Genomic DNA, 23,122 nt, shown 5'->3' with positions numbered 1-23,122 from the left:
GATCCATCAGCCCTGTAAGGAGGCTCAACCAGTCTGTTTTCCGGCCCGTATCGGATATTATCTCAGCTCGGCCTCGGGTGGTGCAGTCAGCGCCTGACGCCACTCCATGAGAATCTCTAATCCAGAGCCGAGGTTCCCGCGATTCCACAAATGGCTGTCCGAACTCACATCATTGAAGGAGCTCGAGTCAAGAGTTGGCTTTTCAGGAGTCAATCGTGAAAGGAAAGGCAATGTCGTACGGGTTTACGGAAACTAATCATCCGTTCAGCCCTCGGTGCGGTCGATCACGGCTGACGCCAGTCTGAACGGTGATCTCAGGATGCTCAGCCCTAAACCCGGCGGCTAGCAGATGGGATCGACATGTCAACGCACGTGCGGGAGGCTTCACTGACGGGCGCATTCGACGCCACGATTCTCAGCCTCTCAGGCCAGCCTTAAATCCTGTCAGATATGTCCATGTACAGTTCCAAATTCGGTAAGTTGATTCTGACCCTGAGGATGGCTCATTGTGGTGTCGACTGGCTGTTTGCGCACTGCGGTAAATGACGCTTGATCTGCAGCCAGCCCTACGGTAAGGCTTATCACCGTATCGAGAAGCGCTGCACTTTTGGGCCCTGCATGTTCGCCAGCGCAATGGAAACCGAAAGAGGTCAGCCGCAGCCACTTCCGCTCCATTCGCGCCAATACCCTTCCAACGCGCAGGCCAAAGGCGTTGTTTGTTTTCGAGCTAGCAGTTGATACAGCTAGCCCTTCCGTCGACGACTCTGCATCTTCTACCCCGCTCCGCCCCTGTTGCGGGGACGAGCGGGCGCAACAAAGGTTCCTCAGCCAGGCTGCCTCCTTGAGATTGCGGGCCGCGGACGTTGGCGGTATCGGTCCTAATATCACGAGAGGTTGGCTACGAGTTACTACTTTGGATCGCCTCATCATTGGACATCCCGTGTTGGACGTGAACTTCCGCCCAGGCTCGTCCAATCGAAGGGTCGCCATAGACTTGTAGTTCGGGGGACGCGACGGAGAGTTGCTGTCGTGGCGGGGCGGCGGTCTCAGCTCCGACTGCAGATTCGGAGCGGTGCCATTGCCGGTGAACAATGCCTTTCATCCTTTTAGCGCTGCGCCAAATCTCGCGTTGAGATTGAAGATTTGAGATTTTAGACGCCTCCTTTTCCTTTGTCTTCTCATTAGGGTAATCTCAAATGATGCTGCCTGCGCACGGTTTAAGCTTAGATTCCGAGAGCAAGTCGTCTTGCACCCTTCCTTTCTAATCGTCCCCCTCGACCATCCACGCGTTGCAAAGCTTGTTATTTTGGGTTACTTGGCAGAGATGGCTTATTCTCGAGAACGAACCGTCCAAGCGGGAGGAGGGAAGGCACGAGGAAAAGGGAGAGAAAAACGTGTGAAGCGTTCATGAGTTCAGAGTTCCTTGGCAGGCGGCAGGTAAGAACCGTATCTCTTCTGATGAGACATACCAATGGCACACATGCCTGCGCTACTCGGCCGATTCGGGGCGCGTGTTACACTATGGAGTCGGTTTCGGATAGTCACGACTTCCCCCAAGTTGGGTAGGTGAAATGAGGTCGCCGATTTGATGTCGGGGACCACGGTGATGGTAGTGGAGGCCGGCGGGCTTGGCTGTGAGGGAGGAAGTGGGGTGGACGGACGGGGTGCTGTTGTTGTCCGGGGCGGGTGGCTCCGTGTGGATTCTCTGCTCGACGGGTGTCTGCGTGATGGGCCCACTGCGATCGTCAACTGACGACATCGGTTTCGAATGAGATCCAGTCATTTAGATGCTAGTTTTTGGCGAATCTTTTTGAGTGTATTATCATTTTATTTGCTCCATTGTTTCTACTTTTACTGCCCTTATTTATATATGATGTATAGACCACGTTGGGTTCCATGTGATGGGTTATCCTTATCAAAGATATGGCATTCTTGGCCCTGTGTGATCTGAGTCGTCCTATTCTTTCTTTCGTCCTTGCCTTTCTGTGTTCCCTCTCGCCTGTGTTGTCTCTTTCGCCTCTCGTCTCTTTCCGTTTTGTAGTCTCTATCGTCGTTGGCATTCATCGCCGTCATCCATCGCTGTCCTCCATCTCTATCCTCCAGTTCTGTCCTCCATCTCACTGTGCACATGATTGTTCGAACATCATATTTCGTCCGTCTTCGGTAGCTGTTACTGTCATTGTAGATCTCGGTACTGAGGCGATCGACTTCCTCCAATCCCGTTTTCCGTTGAACTTCTTTCACCACATCTTGTCCGGGAAACGTCAGAGTTGACCCAACGAACTCTAGTGACTTGAGTGATGGTGGGCAAAAATGTGCTCGAATCCAACCTGTAAACGATGAGAGGTGAGTAAAGTAACAACGATGCCGACGCTCTCAAAGACAATGCCCTCGCGGCTTGTCTCCCGTCGGCGATCTTGTGTCGCCTTTGTTCGGTCTTCTTATGACCTTCATCGATCGCTTATAGCCGACCTGCCGGTTCGCAAGCACGCTTTCGAAGGCAAGTGTTGTTAGTCGGTTGCTTCTGTAGGTCCTCGCTTCCAATGCTCTCCCCTTCTCAACATCTCTGTTGAGTTTACGAACCCCAGTGCATCGTCGACAGAGGTGGGATAAACAGGCGGTAAGAGCCCGTGGTTATTCAGCTCGATTAAAAGCAGCCGCAGAACGAGCGAAACCAGAGACTCTTTTGCCGTCGATACTTGGCGAAGAGAAGATGCAACGACGTTGTCGTAATTTCAACCAAGTCTGAGGCATTCTTGGTGTTCTCTATTGAACATTAATCTGCCCTCTGTCTTGTAATAGAGGATTACTACCATGCTAAGGAGACCTGAATACATATGTCTCGCAGTCTTCCGCAAGAAATAGAGCTGGTCGTCCTTCGTGCGGAATTAACGACATGTGCTGGGCCAATGCGCAGACCACATGGCTTCGTTTTCGGGGGAAGGATGCAGCCAACATGAGCCTTAGATAGAAGTCTTCCGACCCACGATTATAATCTGGGATTGAGGTGCCGAAGTCGTTCTTCGTGTCGAACTTTCATATTGAAATATCCGATGCCCGTTGGCTGCCGACATCAAAGTCGACGAGAGAAGTGGCAAACCCATAGAATTTGTGCACTGTAGCCACGGCCTCATCGCTGTCGTCATAAACTTGGAGGAGATAGACCGAGAGACCACTTGTGTATCCTCTCTGGGAAGGTTGCATCCAGCCTGGGGTCGGAGTCTGATTCGTTCTCAGCACCGTTCCGTGTATTAGTACTAGAACCGCGAGACTGATAGACCGTAGGAGATTCTCATGTTTAGTATACCTATACCTATCTGATTCCTAGCTTCGACGGCTACTTAGTGAATATTAGTAGCTCTAAGATATTACAGGCTATAAACTGCTTTAAATTAACGTAGAAGTACTCCTTAATCTTCTTCTTTATATAAGATATTCTAGGAGTCTCAGTCCGGTTTATTATAATACCACATACCGCGTTCAATCTTACGCGATTCACGTGTGCCATTGCCCCAGTATTGCTGTTCTGGCGGTCCTCGCTGGGAATGCCGACAGAAGGAGGCCGGCAACGCAGCATATTGAAGTTGCATTTGACGTCTGGTTTCCACATGACCACATAATAGATGTGTCAAGTTTCCGTCAGCTGTCGACATCGAAGTCGGACTTGAGATCGTGGCGAAGCAGTGGGACCTCCGCGCAACTCGTTAAGTCCTGCGACTTGCTCGTCGCTATTCGCAGCGTTTTGATGGCTGTTGTTAAAGCCTTTGAAGCTGTCTTCGGTAATCCCTTTCACCAGGAAACATGTTCGTAGCAGATCTCAGGGGTTTCGCTGGCTTCTTCATCGCCATCGTTGCCCTGATTTTTTCCCTGGGGACCTGGGCCAACCTCGGCGTATCCATGTCCGGTTTACAGTTGCGTTGGACTGCGAAGTCCCGTTCTTGAACTCCCGATCGGGGAATCATACCGGGTTGCAGCCACTGCGAAGAATATTGGCTGACAATACGTTATGGTAACGTTCAAGATCGCTGGCCGTCGACATCGACGCAGCAGCACGCCATACGTGGGTTCCTAGAACCCAACGTGTGTATATGCTAAATTGCACAACAGACCCCGAAAACATGATCTGTTCAAGCCACAGGCAGCGAAACATTCCATCTGTTGATACTATTTGGTGATCACACCGGTGACAGAGGAGGTCTTTCCGCTTCGGCTTGGTGTAGGGCCCGGGATTCTGACCGATAAGAATCTGGACGTTATTGGCCGCGACGTATCCCATTGGACCTTCATCTAGGGCAACTACTGTCTGGCCGCGCGGTTTCTGGGCTCGTCGGCACGTATGGCAGTTGCGGATGTACTTCTCAACGTCTCCCGTAAGTCCCTGCCAACAGTACTGGCTCTTGATGATCTTCCCAATTTTGTTTCGGCTGGGGTGCGCGAGAGATTGCTGATCGTGGACCTCCAGGATAATCCGCGTGCGCAGGTTCTCTTCTGACGGTACCACGACGCGGTCGTCCATGTAGACGCCGTGGTGCTGGCCAATGCACAGCTATGGCGGTCCTGTATGAAGGTAGATAAATATGAAGAAAAGAAAACTCTCATTTAGGGAGCGAATAACACCCCGAGTCATTTTGTCCAGATATAAAGGGCGTTTTGATCGATGTGGCGTCGTATAGCCCAATTCGGAACCCCCTCGTATGAATTCGAGGAAATCTTTGCTATCAAAGCTTCCTAGACTGAAGCCTTTCCAGAAGTGACCCATTCCACGGAAGAAAACGCCCGAACTTCATCAGTTGGCACGCCTTTCTATAGAAATGGGGTTTTTTTCTTGGGATTTTGTCGACGCCAGGGCGTTTCTAAAGCACCTCAGTGTCTTCAGTGTCTCCAGTCTCGTGCAGATGCATTCTGGTATCCTCAAGCTCGATCACATTCTCGGCCACCGGGTTTATAGAGCACATGAAGCAGGCTCTTGTCGAGCTCTGTCCCTTAGTAAAGCCACGAGGAGAACGCCCAGTCTTCCGGGCGGGCATCGCTTGGGATACGACCTGAAGACCGGAAAAAGTACCACTTCGCCAGGGCATGTCTTCGGTTGCGTCGTCGTATTCATCACCAGAATGGTGTGTGCCATTCTGATTGTTTTGCAGTTGGGTGTTGCAAAAACAAAAGGTGTCTTATGTTCCACGACTGCACAGGAAGAATCATGACGTTTATCGAATCCGGCGTGTATTCGGGTTACAAAAACTCCTTACGTCCAGCAAGAAAGCGTCTCCGGAACAATGAATCGGGGCCATGATCATTGCAAAGCCTAGTTAGATACACTACTCTTCGCTGCTTTCTTGACTGTTTCGGTCTTGTCCCGGTGCCGAATAAGCCCTTCACACTTGGCGGCCTGGGGAAATTGCACTGGTTGTCGTAGTGCGTGGTCAAATGCGTTCTGGCTGTGCCGCCGCCGGAGAAAATTGACTGGCTCCCCCGATTTAAGAACAGAAAGCTCTTTAATTTGTCGGAAGGGCCCTGGGCTAAGGTGGATGTTGACCCGGCCTGGGGTAAAAGTGCGCCCCGGGAGTGCCGCTCGTGGGTATTGTGCTCCTGGTTCTGATGCTTCTGTTTCTCCTCTCGTCTTTTCTCCTTGTCTTCCTTGCAGCTTCATGTTGCTTCAAGTTCCCTCTCTTTCCGGAAATAACTTGGCACTCAAGGTATCCACTTTCAGAGATCATCCTTGTGAATATCCAATTTACTATGACTGTTGCGTATAGCAATGGAGATATTAATCGGAAGACTTCCATACTTCTCAATGGTGTATGTGGCTGATAATGTCATTAAGAGCCAGGCTTGTTGAGAGCCGTCCTGAATTCTTCGTGAAGCTTGAGACACTCGGCCATCGTCTAGGCCAATAGTAGGCAATCAAGACGATGGAGGGATATCTCTGCCCTCGATCGTCTTGAGGGCCCGGAGGCGATTGAAGTCCAAATTGACGCCGAGGCTTGTGAATTTTGCAGGTCGTCTGGCAGAGGTGTTCTTAGCTGTCTGATGGCATTCTTGATAGGTTCATCGTGAAGGATGGCGGGGCCAATGTTCGACCTTGGCCTGCTCCAACTCAGTGGATATAGCTCGCGGGGTGTTCCTTAGATCTATTACAGGCCATGGTCATGGATGCTTCCGAGACTCTGGAACCCAAGCAGCTGTAGTAGCCCACGATGTCGTATCGCTGTCTTCTTTGGAACTTCTCTCAGGACAGCTGCGTACGTGCGTTGAGGGTATCAAAACGTAATGAAAACTCTGACGATCAGAGAAAACGAAGGGTTAATCCCGTGTTGACTCGACGCGACGTTACCGCAATCAGGTTCTTGTCCATAACCCCTCCCATGAGATGGATGTGTCTGGAGCCTGCATGATGACGTTCAGCATAGGACTCCCGTAAGACGAAGCTGAGCCGGGAGTAACGGGAGAGCTAGCTTCAGTAAACAAAGCAGGCCCTGAAGATGCCGTGTAGCTGCTCGGGTTTCCCGGGCCCGGGTTATGCGTGCCGTGGTTGAAACTCTACATTCCCTGATTTGGATATTTTCATAGATGATAATGGCACGAAAGCATGCTTCTCTTTTAACCAAGAAACACTGGTGTGTAATGGCGATAGTTCTATGGTGATCCTTAACCATTGGGAGGGCGCCACTGAAGTCCTTTGCCTTTCTTGTGCTTCCATCGTTATGACACATGTTTAGCAGCCTCTTTCCTGCGGTGGGGTGTATGTACTTGACGAGGAGCACGTCATAGTGGACTTTGTCAAATTTTCCTCCTTGAACTATTTCTTGTTCCGGATTAAAAGTATGTTACGGATGGAACGCATGGCGAGATTTCCTTTGGTACGCAAGGGCGGTCGGTGTGGGGATGCCGGCGTCGAGTTGAATTAGGGTGATGCCGCAGAGAACCCGAAGGTTGTCGCGTTCAATTATATTAAGAGGCGAAGACTGGACCTTCTCTGACAGAGTGACGACCATGATGATGTCACCGTGTGTATGCTGGCAACAAGCTCTTCGTCAAGAAACAGCCAGGCAGGCTCCCCTGAATTGGATCGTTGAGAAAGGCGTAATAACCTGAGATATCTCATGATCGGACTTCGTCTTAGCCCACGACCTATTTCTTATCAGATGGTCTGTCTCCAGATCGGCATATTCAAAGCCATGATGGCCCATCATCCTGGAAATGGTAGACTTGAGGAACGTCTAGTCTGGCACGAGCTTGTGCATCCTCAAGGGCCATGCCGGTACTTTCTTCTCCATAATATTTCTTGAAAAGATGACGGCCGATAGTGTCGTTTCTTGAGGAGACTTCTTGCAGTGGATACGGTCAAGATTGATGGGCAGAAGGTGACAGCCAGACAGGCAGGGAGAGGGACGAACAGGATGCATTTCCATCCGTGGCCGCCCATGAGCCGGATAAACTCCCAACACTCGGGAATATAAAGAACGATTCCTGATATGCAATGTAGGAGACGATTGGTTAGATAGTTCATCTGTCATGACCTTGGTATCCTCAGAACTGGCCCGGTGGGATAACCAGCTGGAACTTCAAGAGACAACCACACCATATCTCCTTCTCTCGGCTGCGTAGGGCGTAAAAAGCGGTATAAAACAACGGCTCTGAAGTCTCCCGTACTAGATGTGAGGCGACTGAGGATGTCACCCACAGGCCAATCCTTTCCATTGCGTAGTTGGAGGTTGAAGTAGCAGGGTAGGCGATTACATTGCTGTATATCTTTGATCTTGAGACTCGAGTCCGTCAAGAGAATGTGCTGAATGTCGGTTGCATACTGTTTTCGGGTGTCCACATCATCCTCGTTCAGATAGCTGACATTTTCGTCCATGTTAACTTCGATATCCTCTCGAACGAAGTTTTTCATACGTTGCGAGTATAGCTGCTCATGACAGCCGCCATTCCCCCTCACGCATCAGAGTAAGGTCTTTGGCTGGTGGTGCAAAGCTGGCCAGAGGTTCTCGGTAATTGGCAATGTGCCATTGGACGCAATAAGACGCTTGGACCTTGAAGAGTCCGCAACTTCTTCTTTCCTCAAGACTCCGTTTCTTACCTATTGGCAATGATGGACATCGATTGTCTATCAAGGCCTGCAAATGTGCCATTTCCGCGTGACTGGAGGAGATGACTGCCCACATTCGTGGCTTAGTCGAAGTTAGTGGGCTACTCGTTATACCGCAACGTCCTCTGGAAACTAGGACCCCGATATCTATACTTTCTGATGTCCAAGGGCTCCAAGGTGCGTACTTCGATGTAAGCATGCCTCGGACGGGGTATGAAGAACCCACCAAAGCAAATCCATCCTCACATCCCAGTATTCCACAACATTAAGTTCAGACGCCTACCCAATGTTCCACTGCTATTACTATCCATGATTAGGCTATACCTCTAAAGTGGAGGCCATTAAGTGTGCTAGGTCGCTGACCGACTGGAATATGTATGAGGCGTAGGACCTCATTCTGCACCTCGGGCATGTGTATATTGATGAAGTAGGCGTTGGGCACTACCTCGCTAGGATGGATGTTGATCAACATAACGTTAGGGATAATCTGATTGTCCCGGGTAAGACTAACTATTCGTATGGTTAGTCTACTATGTAGTGAGAAATAGGCGAGTATGATTGGGATGTTGACCTTGTTGACTGGCGCTATCGTAGTGGTCCTTTGGCTATCCGATGAAGATATTTATTAGCTTCAGTAGCTCAGCGATATCCATTAGGTTACCTGAGTTGGCGCTGTGATTAGACTTCGCTTTCTTAGCACTAACGTTGCTAGCCGAGGCTCTCTTGCTGTGATCCGGGTAAGGTGCTGGCCGGGGTCTGCGGGAACGGCCTCTCACGGGAAGGAACAGAACAGGGTTGGATTTGATCTTCCCAGCGTCCCATAGACGTTGTGGCGCATGGCCATATCTTCAAACTCCCATAAGGTCTTGCTGGCCAAGTACATGTCTCCATCGGCGCCATAGAAACGTCTGTACTGTGGGTCGCGAAGCTTTCGTCATCGAAAACTTCAGAGAGAGCTCCAGTCTAGAAGAACGGAAGACAGCGCCTCGGCCAGTAGCGAATCAGTCCATTACGGTCAGCTAAACTTGCTGCGAAGCTGGGGAACCGGATATAACTGCATTAAGCGTCCCTCCACCGCGCAAAAGATTCCCGACTGAGTCTGGCCAGCAGTTGCGGTGTGCAGTTGAGAAAGTAGTTGAATGTAAAGCTCGTCAGCGTCTCTATGGTCGGGTGAGACAAGTCTTGGGGACTCTTGCATACGACGGCATCTCAAGGGCCCGTCGTAGTAAGATCTTCGAGAAAGGAGGCAGCGCTGCAACATGCTTTGGTTCTCGAGGGACAAGATTTACCGCAGTAGCACTTGGCTTTTATTGCCGGTGTGGCTTAGAAAACCATCTGTCAGCTTGATTGAGGCATCCGGCCAGATGACGCAAGGCGATATTCTCGTCTTCTGAGACGATCCGACGCTGGGGAACACCCGGAAATCCTTTGAGATTGTCCATGTATCATACATTACCGACGTCAAACGCCAGGCTTGACAACGTAGCTTGGTTGATGGTCTGGTAAGCTGGCAGTACAAATCCCAGGCCGCCACCCCTCTTGGTTGTCGTCATCCTTACACGATATTCGCTGGCCATCCGCTGGCGGCGAGGAAGGGGTGGTGTCTCATGGCTGGGTCCAATGGTAGCATGCCGTCGGTGTCTCTGGTATCCGCAGCGGCACCATCCAGCAGAAGAACGTCTACGGCGCCAATTTACGCACTGCTAAGTAGAAGGGCTTTCGGTGTCATGCGTTCGCATGGCGGTCCAGAGTCCCCGCATGTCGTGGTCATGCTAGGGCCCAGGGATGAAGCATGATCATGACAGGGGCCAAGATTGTCGCGGGAAGCTTCCGGCGCGCAAGAGCAAGACTGGCAAATTTGGGAGTACCTCCGATATTGCTGATTCTGTGGAGGAAACAGTGTACTCGGGATGGAGCCCATGGTGTATTAGTTCCATGTAGATGACAAGAGAACCGTTGAGAATTGTGATATTGAGCACAGGTATGAAGCCTGGTAATGATTGTAAGTTGAGTAGGGCCGCTGGTGCTGGAGGCCGGTATCGCAGTGATGGGATTGAATCTCTCCTGTGGCGAAAACCGGAGTATGGAGAATCTTTCATGGAAAGGGTACGAAAAAAATACTCTTGTTCGAAAGACCACCCGAGATCCGCAGAAGGCGTGGACTATTCAATCGAAGCAAATCCTCCCATTAGAGTAACTGCAACTCAACATAATGGGTCGCATGGTTTCGGTTATGCACTGAGCATTGCACGAAGACGCAACGACCGCATAGTCTGACGCCATTCCTTTAGTCCCGTCCACGCCTTGTATAAGGTTGTCCCTGGCGACAACGTCGTGCTCTCTGGGTAGGGGATGACACCGAAACCATAGTGGGATTGCTGCCGGCTGAGAGACTGCCCAGTCCCCCAGTGCTTCTCAACAGGTCGGCTTGAACTAATAGTTCATCAAGCAGGCGCAACTTGAACCGCATCTCTGCATGTACGGTTTCGATATAGCAACGAGTGTGCTGCTTAGATCGTAAAGAGGCCTTCATAGACGCCGTCTATAATGCTGCAGAAGCCTTCTTGGATGCCGCAACAGTTTTCTTTATGGGCACATGGTCTTCCTGTTGGCAATCGTAGTGGTGTTCTTCGCTCGCGACGAAGCGAAAGTAAAGCTTTTGTGTCAAGCATCCATTGTACCAGCTTTCGTCCGACCATTCACCCTCAGTAGTCGCCGAGAGGCGAAAGACGACGAGTCAGTGAGATGAGATGCAAGGGATCCTTCAAACCCAGGCATCGTAAGACGCCGCCTGGTTGTGACGACTTCGAACATGTGACTGGGGAAGTGCCTCTATTTCCTCAATTACTGGTCCCGGGATGTTGCGATGGCGATCCGTTTCTGCGCTTATGGGCAAACTCTTTCCAGATACAGACTCCCCAAAACCCGACAACCTGTAGCCGGTCGCATGTTCACGTCCCTAATAACAATGGCTCGCATGTGGCACCGGCTATGTTCTTTCGAGATTCAGTAACTGTTCCCTGGAGTGGACCATACAGAGTTCGTCGATACTTACGAGCCAATTCAGACCTTAAAACAGGATCTCATGGGCGCGAATGACTGAGAGTCATGTTGTTCCTAGGTTGGGATGCTGAGCTACTGCTTCAGCTTCGGGGCATCTGGCACAATTGTTAAAACTGATGCTGGGCTCTTCTCTTCTGGCTGCGCAGCGGGTCGACTGCTGGCCCGGGTGGCGTCCTGGAACTGAGCGCCAGAGAGCAACATTTTCTCGTGCCGTTTCTTGTGTCCAGAGGCCTTGAAATGACAATCATCTTGGGCTCGGGGGCCCCGATGACTTCGTGTACCGAAGTATTACTAACCAGTGAGTCCTGTGGGAGGCTGCTGGCATTCTGCTCGACTTTAATCGAATCGCAGCTGAGGTTGAGTTTCAAGCCTGTTTAACACCAAAGCGCGCGTGAAATCGACCATCCACGGCAGCGTCCCCTTTATCAGGCCTTCAGCGGCTGCATCCACTAGGAATAGCAACTTCTCTTCCGCACTGTCCAGTCCATGGTTGAGTGAGCGCGAGTGGGTATCTCGTCACGCGGCGATGTTATGATGAGACTTTTGATGGACAGAAGGACCGTCGAATAGTTGCCTCGTTCCGGGAAACAGCCCGCCAGGCAAAGGAGCTGAGGTAGGCTATACAGACTAATCCGCGGCAGTCCCAGCTTCCACCTGACCTTGTGTGTGCTATCCTCCTGCGTGATAGAGTAGACGAGGTATTCCTGCCGCAGCTCCCACTCGTTCGCATATACATTATACAACATCATTAGCACCATGTCGATCTGCCTGGAAATCTTGATGTTGTCGTAGGTCTTCTTGGTATCTTTTCGTCGGCTAACGACCGAAAACTCGTGGTTCGCGATGCTCTGTTACAGCGTTGCCAGCATGTTCTCAACCCAGGCCGAGCCGTGTGTATCGTTGATAGCCGGTGCTACGTGGTACTTTCGTCGAGAATCAGTCTCCAGCGTGGCCTCGACCGTATTGAGAAGAATCGCATCCCATGATCGCAGTGGCCCAGGGAGGGGGGCGCAACGCAAGAGATGATCCCACATGGCGAGGTGAGTGATTAACATATACCCCTCACCGCTTGGTTAAGGATATCAGGATTCAATCAAGAGCTGTACTAATGTACAGCCAATATAGGAACCCATTCATCCATTGTCGCTTTACACCTCGGTGAGCATGTAATGACAAGCAGGATCGCGAGTAAATTCGCGTGTCGGAGCGCGGGCTACCTTGCGACAGCGCTGGGACTACCCCACCACTTCCGGTTATACTGGACTTGTCAAGGCGAACGAGGAGGTGAATTGAAATAGTCGAGAGTACCCGTGGGCAGTCGACAAGCGCTCCCTCAGAAGTTTGGCGAACGATACTGTCTACAGTAATCGTCATGCCCTTAACAAGCCCATGGAAGAGACCACCATATGACTATCAAAGGACCCAGCGCTGCGAATGGTCGAGATACGTTGCATTTGGCACCGATAAGAGCACTCCAAAAACTGTATCCGCTAAATTGATAAGAAAGAGGCTTCTCTTGTCTCTTCGAGATTATCGAGCCTGCTCTGCGGTGTACTCCGAGACGATTCTGGCATACTGGTGGAGTTTTGTGCCAGCGGAACTCATCGTTTGCGGTGGAACGCTAGTCAGATAGCAGTATATGCAAGTCTTCACCAAGCCTTGTGTATAGGAAGGGCCCGGTGTAAGAATGCTGGCTACTATCGGCGACAAGGATGTCGTCGTTGAAATTTGCTGTAGAGCTGGGTTCAGTTTGGCCTTCTTTGGCCGCTCCTGTTTCTTTTCCGCTAAACTTGTTGTCGCAGTTTGTATGTCCGAATCCCCTAGTCATCAACTTCATGGAGGCTGATAAACCAGTATGCCGTAGCCAGGCCGGTACTGATGTTATTTGAGCTGTTCATCGGCTGGAGACCGAGGTCGATGCTTCCGAGAGCAGCGTTAGGACACGCTGAGAGACCAACAAGAGCATGCCTGACCGCCCTGTTACGGGGTACTAATGAGAAGGATCCACAGCTCCTGGGGCGTACTTCGATTGACAGTCTTTCCTGGCCTGGACTGGTTGCTTTATCATCGGGCAACGTGCGAGTGACTATTTGGCGCCGTGCCGCCCTCTTCATCGTCCGAGTGCTTCATCCTCTCTCCGGCCCACTTGTTCTTGTTGTAGTCTCCATCGACCCAATAGATCCTTCCATCCTCCTCATAGATCGCCGCGCATCATCTCATCCTTTGTAAGGACAGACTTCATTGCGGTCGATGAGAATGCAACGTTGTCCTGACCCACACGGAAGAGCGTCCAAGACTGACTTTAAAAGACGAGAGTGGAACAACGTAGAGCATACTACCATAATTTGTTACCACGGAGCAAGCCTAGCAGAAGGCTGACCCATTTCTGGCTCATTCTTCTCTTGTCAATGGAGAAGAGGTCCCCGTTCTAGATCGCCGGCAACGCGATGGTTCCTTGGGATAGGCATTGACTGAGCGCGGGGAGCGGCCGCCTCCACAGTATCTTGTAAGTCCTGACCGCGAAGTAGATGGGGCGGTTAAGCAGTATCTTGATGGCTTCAACCACTGAAAGAGGCGGGTTTAGGAGCCAGGCGACGGAGCTTGCCAGGAGCTTGCTCCTCACGGTGTGCCATCAGACGCGATCTACGTCCGAGTCCATTGCAAGGCACCTGTGAATTATCCACCGACAGAGAGACAGCGAGGCTTTATCATGCGGCTACAAGATGATCAAGGTTTCTTCCGAATGGAGCTGACTCTGCGTCGCTCCTATCAGCGTATCTGCTACACCCATGCATTGCCTGTATAATTGGACGAGCAAGACCACTATCCGGTATACGGAGAGTCGATAATAGGACATCTTCGTACGCAACGCTCCCCTTTTTGGATGGAGAAAAGGAGGGAAAGAAAGGTGAAGGTGTAAGATGAAGAAGGTGTAAGTGGTGCCCGTAGTATACGAACGAACTTTCCAGGAGTTCCTTGAAGTTCACTCGCACTTGCTATGGACGGCTCTCTCAACTTCGTATCTGTGTAAGACACGAGGACAGCCTCCTGAGCTGTTTGGGATCCGCCTTAGCATATTACACACTAGTATTGATTGCCTTCCAGAGGCTTACTTGTGAGGTACTCCTCTATGCATCACCGAAAGCCCTCAGTGGTTGGGGTGCGGTTGCAGTATACGACACCCACGCTTCCATCTCTCATCCTTGTAACTGAATGTTTGCGAGAGACGACGATGGTCCCAAGCCTTCAACTGCTTGCTTCTAATGAAGAAGACTAGAGGGCATCTCCACGATAGCAGGGCCACGGCCAGTGGTAGATAGATCCCCGATGGAGTTGGATTGTAAAAGCCATGTATCACCCGCCCATTGAGACGGCGGTAGATGATCAGTCAACGGCCTTGAGGCATTCTGAAGTCTCATCCACTGTAATTACTGTCGGCTTTTAAGAATTGAGCGCAGCAAACGTGCCACGCCTCCGGAGTCCGAGCCGCTTTTTCATAGAGAGCTTCCTTCGTCCACTTTCTTGCGCGCCAATGAAGAAGAGAAGGATGACCTCGAAGGGCCTCACAAGATCTGTGCGCATTCAGGGAGTTGGCGGTATTATAAGTATATCATCGGCTCTCTCCCATTGGCGAACTTGATTTTCTCGTTGCGGTGATCATATAGGAGTTGACAGGTCGCGTAACGACCCATGCAAAGAAATAAGAGCAAGTTCCAGCATGGAACTCCCCCAGTTCAGATAACTTAAGAAGCCATCGAAATATCGAACAGCGAACTTCTTAAGCCGAGGTTTCCCGAGTCAATTCGTGCACAATTCGGTCCATGTCCCGAGCCAACGCAGCCATTCAAGTAGAGCAAGACAGCAACGTGACAAATGATGGCAGGAAGGGCGTCTGTTTCCAGCGATTGTAGTGTAAGTTAGCTCGGGTGCAGAAAAGAGTGTCGAAACTCGGCCGCAAATAGCGAATTAGGGGGCGCGCGGTGGCGCCTTGGTGAGTTGTGAAACGAACATCGCTCAAGTCGCAGTTTTGTGTGAAAGCTCGAGACTCCTGGCATATGTGCATGAGAACCGGGTAGGCTGTGTGAACGATGAAGAGCCCGCATAAGATTGAGGACGACGAAGGACGATTGCATAAGCTGCGACTTGCTGCAAGAGGAGTCACATCTCAACGAGCGCTTGTGCTATGCTTCGTTGAGTTCCATCTCGAAAGCATCCATCCTCTTCGCATTCAGCATTGACTTTCGCTGACTGCGCTTCCAGAGAAACCGTTACGTACGCCTACATCCATAGCGCAGAACACGGTGTACTGATTATTGCGATAAACACTGCGCGCTTCATGAAGGCCTAGCTGCCAAAGACACAGGCATGAATGGGCCAGTGACTCCAATGCTCTCACTCCTTCGGAGTATGAAACGCCACGCCTGCAATCATGAGCTGAGTGGCTTCTTTGCTTAATAAACGCAGGAGGAAGGACAACGACAGAGGATAAGCAAGAGCTTCAACATGCTTGTTGACCTGCTCAGATCTTCAGGATGTGAAAATCAATCTGCAAAATCCCTGAATAATCAGAGTGGTTGCCCGAGTTCTGACCAGGGCTTTAGGGCCCGGGATGACTCGCATCAGTTGCGGTGTTTCCAGAGAAAAAGAAGGGCATTTGGTGTCATGATTTTGATAATGAGATTGGAAGTCACTGCCTTCAATTCTAGTCTACGGCAGGTGTGATTAGCAGTCGATATGATGACTGTAACCGAAGGCTGACTTACATGATGTTATAGGAAGCTATTCTCTGTTAAGGTCCATCAGGAGCTCTCGGTTAATGAGACAGAAGAGCAAAAATCATGCCTTAGTACTGCAATATCAAGAGTGCCACGACTGGCTGATCCTCGTTGCAGCTTTCTGTCCATCTTGAATGAGTCGTCATGGGCGTTTCGCCGATAAACGCAACACCAAGATTTCTCAAGAAGTGAAGTCGAGTTTGCCACGGGTCTGGCACTAATACAAAGAGACCGCCTATTTTTCCTGTGCTAAAGCGACTACTTTTCCTGTGGCTATACTCTAATCACTCCACTACCGTCGATATCGTCGTCGTCGTCGTCGTCGTCGTCGTCGCTTCTATTATTATCGTCGTTATCGTCGTCCTCGTCCTTGTCCTCCTCGTCGCTGTCGCTACTATCGCTTTCGATAGTAATAGTCAAGTGCACAGGAAATGTAACCGCGCAGACACAGGAAAATTAGGCGATCTCAATACAAATAGTGAATAGTGCTAGTAGTGCACTCTCAGAGGGCTGCAAAGGGCTCTTGCACTGCAAGATACCAGGCAAGATCAGCGTCTCTAGCCTACCGGTGGTTAGCTTTCATGTAGCAAGGCAAAAAGCACGTCAACTTACGCAAGTCCACCATTTAAAACTGTTCAGAAGAGGGCTATGCTGATTTACGTCCAGCCAACGACATCCGATGGTGTAGTATATGCCTGCGGCCTACCCAGTGGAAGAGGTTACGGCTCGGGAACCGAAGAGAATGAGCATTAGCTCGGATCCTCGGCTCAGAATAACGACCGCCGGTCAGTCGGCTCCGACAGCGAGTCTATGAGAGAATTTGCGTGGGTAAGTTCGATGACCCCGGTTAGAAGGTATAAGCTTCGGTCAGATCAAAGTTCAACTTTGTCCCAGTGAACTGACCTTCGACGTGAGCATCATAAGATGAACGGGAGACCGAAGGTACGTCGATCATGATTCCATTGGGCATGACAAGTCTTCTCTAGAGAAGAGGTTGTGAACAATATCAAGAGATTGGGGAGATTGACGGGCATTGATGACGTCTTAATTAACTACTTTGACCGCAAGCTGACGGCAAAGGGTATAGCGTCTTAAGAAGTGAACACGAATTGGGTGAGATGAAGAGCAGAGTAGAGTTAGAGCCTGGCGGTCGGTGCCGGGTATATGAACTCGAAGGGGCGACGTCCATCCTGTGTTTCTCTCGGCTTGGTTGAGAATGAGGCCAAACAGCTGGCGTGCTTGCCTGCACTGCTGTACAACTCTGATCGTAAGTGGGTAAATGGCATCTTTAGACAAAATGCTTGGTCTGCATGCCGGGTATCTACATCTAGCGGTGTGAGTGAGGCCATTTGCTCAAACCTCCAGCGCCGTATCAGAGGGGAAACATGTTTCTGGGAACGGAGGCTAGCTCAACTCTAGCCCACGTCAAGCGCTTCAAGCGCATCATGGGCCGCAAGCTCGAATTGAGAAGATGGCATTCGCCTTTGTCTTCAGCGGAACGAATTTTTGTAGATTCCTGAGGTCGATTTTGAGTGCATGTGCCCCAAAACCTTGACGGCAACCCCCCACTCAGAGGGTTTCCATGACGAAAACATAGCAGACCAGACGAGCAAGATGAAAAGGGTTGTTTGCGCAATGAAAAAGTTTGAGACTTAAAGTCAAACATGCAGCTGTCAGAACTGCTTCCTCGCCTCGTGGCTCTTTTGGGCAAGCTTTGATGATGAGCGTGCCAGAGAGACGGGGCGGGAGGGAACCAAGCGGGTGCTCAGAGCAAACAGAGTTGCGGATGGTGTCGGGTGGTGTCGATCACGAATTTGGTGTCTCAGATATTCAACTGGCCAACTGGGAAATGTCCGAACTACCGGCAGAGACAACACAAAACTTCATACAGAGACGAAGAATGAGCATCAAGTCGATGACTGGAAGCTGGAAAGCTAGGGGGAAGTGGGGTGGCGGCGGCGAAGAGAAGAACAGGAGGAACCTGAAGGACGGCTATCAAGAACACACACGATCATGATGTTCCATGGTTGAATTGAAAATGAGTTGTTGCTCATCTTCAGAAAGATGCCGGATCTCTGACTATGTTGATGATGTTGAGATGCTTGTTGAAGGCTCCTTACAGGTGTCGAGGAAACACTGTAGAGAGACTGCGGACCTGCATGTCCAAAGTCACTAAACAGAGACCCCACTCTAGGTACTTAGTCAAGCTAGCCTCTGAGTCAGACATCCAAGAGCGGACACACAAGCATTCTTAGTGTAGCGGTTATCATCCCAGCCTTCCATTCGAGAGAATCTGACAGCTGGGGACCGGGGTTCGACTCCCCGAGGATGCATTATCTTTTGCTCTTTTGCGTATTCCCATCAGCTGTCGATGTGTTCTGCCATTTTGGCTGATTTTCGAGTGGTTGAGTGTTGGGTTTGCAGAGTCTTTTTTTGCCCATGTGCATATCTTGCACAAAATGCGCATAATGAGATATACACTAAGCCCGGCCTTGTGATTGGCCAAAGACCACCCAACATGGGGCACTCGGACCTCCAGTCTAGACTTCAGTGCGACAAACACCACGTCTTCCAGACGCCGCTCCCGACACATCAACCTGCAGCGTGTGTTTCTCTCAACATGTGCGGCTTGTGAGCAAACATCCACAGACTGTCAAAGCATCGCAGCTTTTTGCCTTTGATATGTCAGCCAAGAGCCCTATCTTTGGGGTCAAACAGGAAGAAGAGCGCCGGGTGATGTCACTGTACCGGGCCCGGTCGGTTTTCACAAAGCGCATACTTCCGTTCTGCAGCCTGGCAGCGGCCAAAACCTCACCCACAGAACAAATTCAAAGTCGTTTCATTGTTTGGCAGCTCTATTTTGCCTTTCCCTCCTCTATTCCAAATGGTTTTCCGTATGAATTCTGGATGAAGAACATTCGGCTCCGGTAGGATCATCACAACTACTCGACGTCTGAATTTGCCCAAGAGGTACCCTTATTCTAAGATCTGATCCAAGGATTTAGAGATGTTTCGTGCCATTTCCAAAACTCTTCTTCGAGTGACCAACACCGGCCGGTCCCTGCATCGCTGCTTATCTATGCTTGTTCTCTCCCGCGCGGCCTTTGGCAATGACACCGCAAGTGCGCTTAAACTGACCCTGGCGCTGGCGCTTCAATAGTTGCCTTTTGCTAATACTTTTGGTCTTCAACTTCACCCTGAACCAGACTCAATAGCCTTTCTCCCGAACAACTCGCTCTTCATACTCACAAGGCAACCCCCATCTTGGCTCAACTTTACTTCATCACTCGTAGTTGCGTTCAAACCTAGTCTTAGGTGCTTACTCGCACGGCATTACCCATCTCTCTTCATTTTCCCTGGTGAGTGCCGAGCCTCCCGGCCAACCCCAAACAACATCGACCCAAACCATCGACATTCACCAGACGGCGTGTTCGGCATGAAGACCACAAACGTCAACTCTTGACAATCACGCACCTCGGCTGGCGCGCCACTGCGGGAAAACTACCCTCATCGCTACTCTGTCCCGAGGAACAGGTCTCACACATCCATGCCCGACGAGTGGGGGGCCTTTCATCCCATCTTTTGCGCCTTCCAGGTTTCGAAGCTTCCTTGCACCTCCTTGTCTCGAATGGCATCGTCATATCGGGAGTCCGAGGGAAAATTTTCAATACCTTAGCCTACCTTCCCTTCGAGGCAGAGATGCGACCAAAGCTTCGGGGTCTATCTCGATGCTCTCTCCTGCCAAGACACCCCCAAGCTGCTACTGCGTAGGACGGCGTTGAACGGCGTTTCTGCCCCTTCTGCGCCTCACGGCCCACTGACACTGCGGTCTTGGCTATCGTCCTGCTTCTTGGGTCAACGACTGTGCTCGCTCTTGCTCGTATTGAGTTTACTCTGCAGACATCCCGGCTGAGCGTCATGTGCAAACGCGCAAGCTGCAGCATGCAGATCACCAAACTGTTTTTGACAACATCTGACAGAAGTCTGCTTTGTTTCTGCCTTTCTGCAGTCAGACAACGATTGCCAATCATCCAAGCCACAATCATTCAAGATATGGCTTCAATGGAAGCCAGATGCAGGCAGATCCAGATGCGGTTACGAGACCGAGCCTGGCCCAAGGATACCACAGAGGCCCGTTCCCATTCTTCATCATAGTCCCCGAACCTCCCCGTCCATGCCGCCGGGGCTACCTCCGACTCAAGTGGAGTTCTTTCTCTCCATGTTTCCCAATTCGGCAGTCCGGTTGAGAGAAGAGAGAGTGACCGTATCTTAATGCGAGCCGAGGGGTGTTGCAGTCGCCCTGCGGTTCAATTACTTGACAGCAAACATGCTGCCCGACCATCTTGAAAGCTTCCTCTTTCGGACATTGTCAGAGTTCGCGGCCCTACGGCGCAAGCCATACGATCCCGGACTGCCACGCCCTCGGCAGGGTCCAGACGTTGGCCCACCCCGGCATCAACCCTCCGTCACAGTCCTGAGGCTGCCCGTCGTCCCTGCAGAGCACCGGCAGGCCGTAACGACCCAGCCACCTGCGCGATGACAGCCAGTTTCAGGATCAGCCGCGAGGGAACCGTTCAAGGCTGCCTGGACTTGCAGAATGCTGAGCCAAGTGGCCGGGACAGCATGGAAAGATATAACGTCGTTATGTCTGTCGTTTGGTTTCTTTTTCGAAAACATCCCACATCTACCTTATCTTCAGTAGCAACTTGTGAACCAATCCCAAGTCTTCTTCACATACCGCAGCAATGGCGCCAGCAATGACAGCTTCGTCGTTCAGCTCCGGCCGGCCGGCATTCCCTCTACAACTTTCACCAACGGCCCTCAAATCATCATTCGCCCAGACAGAGATTCCCTCCCCAAGGAAACTAGCCAAGCAAGAACAGAACCTATGCCTCCCAGCCCAAGACAACCTCTTCATCAACAAGTCCGATCAAGACTTCTGGGCCGTCCGCTGCGCAGAAACTCTTGACAGCCTTATGAAGGCTGCCGGCTCCTACACCCCAGCCCAACGCGCCGCCCATCTCCAATTAGTATCAGAACTCGTCATCCCGTCTCTCGGTCCCCATCCCACTAGCGCCCCGATAAAGCCGCTGCTAACTGCCGACGGCTCCCCATTTGAGCCGTCGTGGAACATCACCGATTCGGGTGCCTCTTCCATCCGCTTTTCGTTTGAGCCCCTCGGCAGACATGGCGGGACCGAAAACGACCCCTTTGCTCAGAAGATGATCCCTGCCCTCCTCCCCGCGCTGCGCTCGCTCGGTGACAAGGTAGACACCCGCTGGTTCGAGCAGTTCGCATCGGCTCTCTTCCTCAATGAAGCCGAGACGAAGGTCGCTCTCGAGAGACTCGGCCCGGGCCACCGCGCCCCAACAGCCTTTCTGGCCTTTGATCTTGATGGCGGCAAGGCCGTTTTCAAGACATACTTCTTCCCCGTTCTCAAGCACATTGCCACCGGCGCCTCCACGGAAATAGTCACCTTCGATGCCATCCGCTCTCTCTCCCCCGGCGGCGAGCGCCTCAAGCCGGCCGCTGATGTCACGGAGGAGTACTTCAAGAACTGCCCCTTCCCCATCCCCGTCGAGATGATCGCCTTGGACTGCATCGACCCCGCCGCCGGCGCCCGCGTGAAGGTCTATGCCCGCACGTCATCAAACGCCTTCAACGTCGTCCGCCAGGTCGTCACGCTCGGCGGCCAGATCAACGACGAGGCCACGCTCAAGGGCCTCGAGGAGATGCGCAGCATGTGGCACCTGCTGCACAACGAGCCGGAGCCCTACGGCGACGACTTTGACAAGAAACCCAAGGTCTGGGACATCCTCCACAAGGGCATCTGCTACGGCTTCGAGCTGAAGCCCGGGTCAAAGTGGCCCGAGGTCAAGTCGTACGTCCCGCTGTGGCAGTACGCCGATAACGACGCAGTCATTGCTGCCAACCTGGCCAAGGCGTTCAAGTCAAGAGGATGGCCTGTGGCCGAAAGCTATGAGAGCGACCTGCCCAAGTGCTTGTGAGTTGTTTCCGCATTGCGCCCATTTGTGATCTTTGCTGACTGGTGTTTTAGCCCCCGTTCGAACCTGAACCGTGCAACTGGTACACACTCGTACATCTCGTTTGCCTTCTCCGAGAAGAAGGGAGCTTACTTGACCATATACTATTCCATCAAGCCCAGCGACTCAGTCCCAGCTCTCTGAGTGCTGGTCAAAGATGTCGTCGCATGGTGTTGTGGCGTAGTTTGGTGATCTTCTTGGCACATATTTCAGGGATGTTCTTGCTCTTAGGCAGTGCGCCGTGCTTGGTGGCCATGGCCACTTGGCAGGACATACTCAACATCGCTCTTTTCGTATCTATGGGTAATCTGACGAATGATGGCATTGGCATGGGATTCCTTAGATGATATATGACATGAAAGATTGACATAGTTTCGATAAATTATACCTTCCTATTCTCTCCGTCTCTTGTCTGTGCTATCAAAGATGGGTTGCTGGCTTGGCAATTCCTGCATCTTACGTGACGTAGAGAAATATCTACTTAAATCTGATGATCGAGGCTTACAGCAAGTTACCAAGCACCCAGACATCACCACATGCCTATATAAATCGAAGTATAGTTAACCAACGTCATTTACAGGGCAAATGTCGCAAAAGCCCATTCTTTGACCTCAGCGGTCATCGTTGGAACAGACAAAGACTATTGAGGAATCCTCACTGCGATTGTTTGTCAACTCGCTATCCCTCTATCGTCCTGTAATCGCTTCAAAGTATCCACTGAGAAATACATGACTGGCAAGAACGGTTGGTGTTCATCGACGATGAGTAGCATGGCTACCCCATCGGGTTCGACCGTTCAGGCCCGGCCACCTGATCTGACCTGTGGCACCTTCTCCGGCAAAGATGTCCCGCTCGCCGTTGGCTGAATCGTTTCCATTGAGATTTTGAACGAATTGGTCACCACAAGCTGGATCCTAGCTAAGTTCTCAGAACTATATTGTGTGATGAGGAAGCAGCTACCTTCCTCAACTCTACCCTTTCGATGGCCGAACGGATTGATCGGGCTGGGAGCAAACAGACCACCGAAGATGATCTCGTCAGAGTGAAGCAGGCCCCTCGGGACTGATTCGCATCAAAGATACAAATATTTCGTTATGGCGAACAAGTCGACCCTGTCTCCTTCAGCCTTTCGGCATGAGAACGATACAATA

The 23,122-nt window shown here is 51.3% G+C and overlaps 1 protein-coding gene and 1 non-coding gene across 2 annotated transcripts; both read left to right on the top strand.

Moving 5' to 3' along the window:
- The first annotated feature begins 18,172 nt into the window (after positions 1-18,172).
- On the top strand, positions 18,173-18,260 carry COL26b_001823. The gene has a single exon. It is a non-coding gene; the product is annotated as a tRNA-Gly (tRNA).
- A 2,412-nt stretch (positions 18,261-20,672) lies between these two features.
- COL26b_001822 (uncharacterized protein) lies at positions 20,673-22,115 on the top strand (the record flags this gene model as incomplete). The annotated part of the gene is made up of 2 exons (XM_053174760.1): positions 20,673-21,931; positions 21,986-22,115. The coding sequence occupies 2 exons, from the start codon at positions 20,673-20,675 to the stop codon at positions 22,113-22,115; spliced, it is 1,389 nt and encodes a 462-aa protein (XP_053041383.1).
- Between the last annotated feature and the right edge of the window lie 1,007 nt (positions 22,116-23,122).

The sequence above is a fragment of the Colletotrichum chrysophilum genome (genome assembly GCF_026319265.1).
Source record: "Colletotrichum chrysophilum strain AFK26 chromosome Unknown scaffold_8, whole genome shotgun sequence".
In the NCBI taxonomy this organism is placed as follows: Eukaryota; Fungi; Ascomycota; class Sordariomycetes; order Glomerellales; family Glomerellaceae; genus Colletotrichum; species Colletotrichum chrysophilum.
Note: the sequence above shows the minus strand (reverse complement) of the source record. Positions and strands in the feature narration are given on the sequence as shown.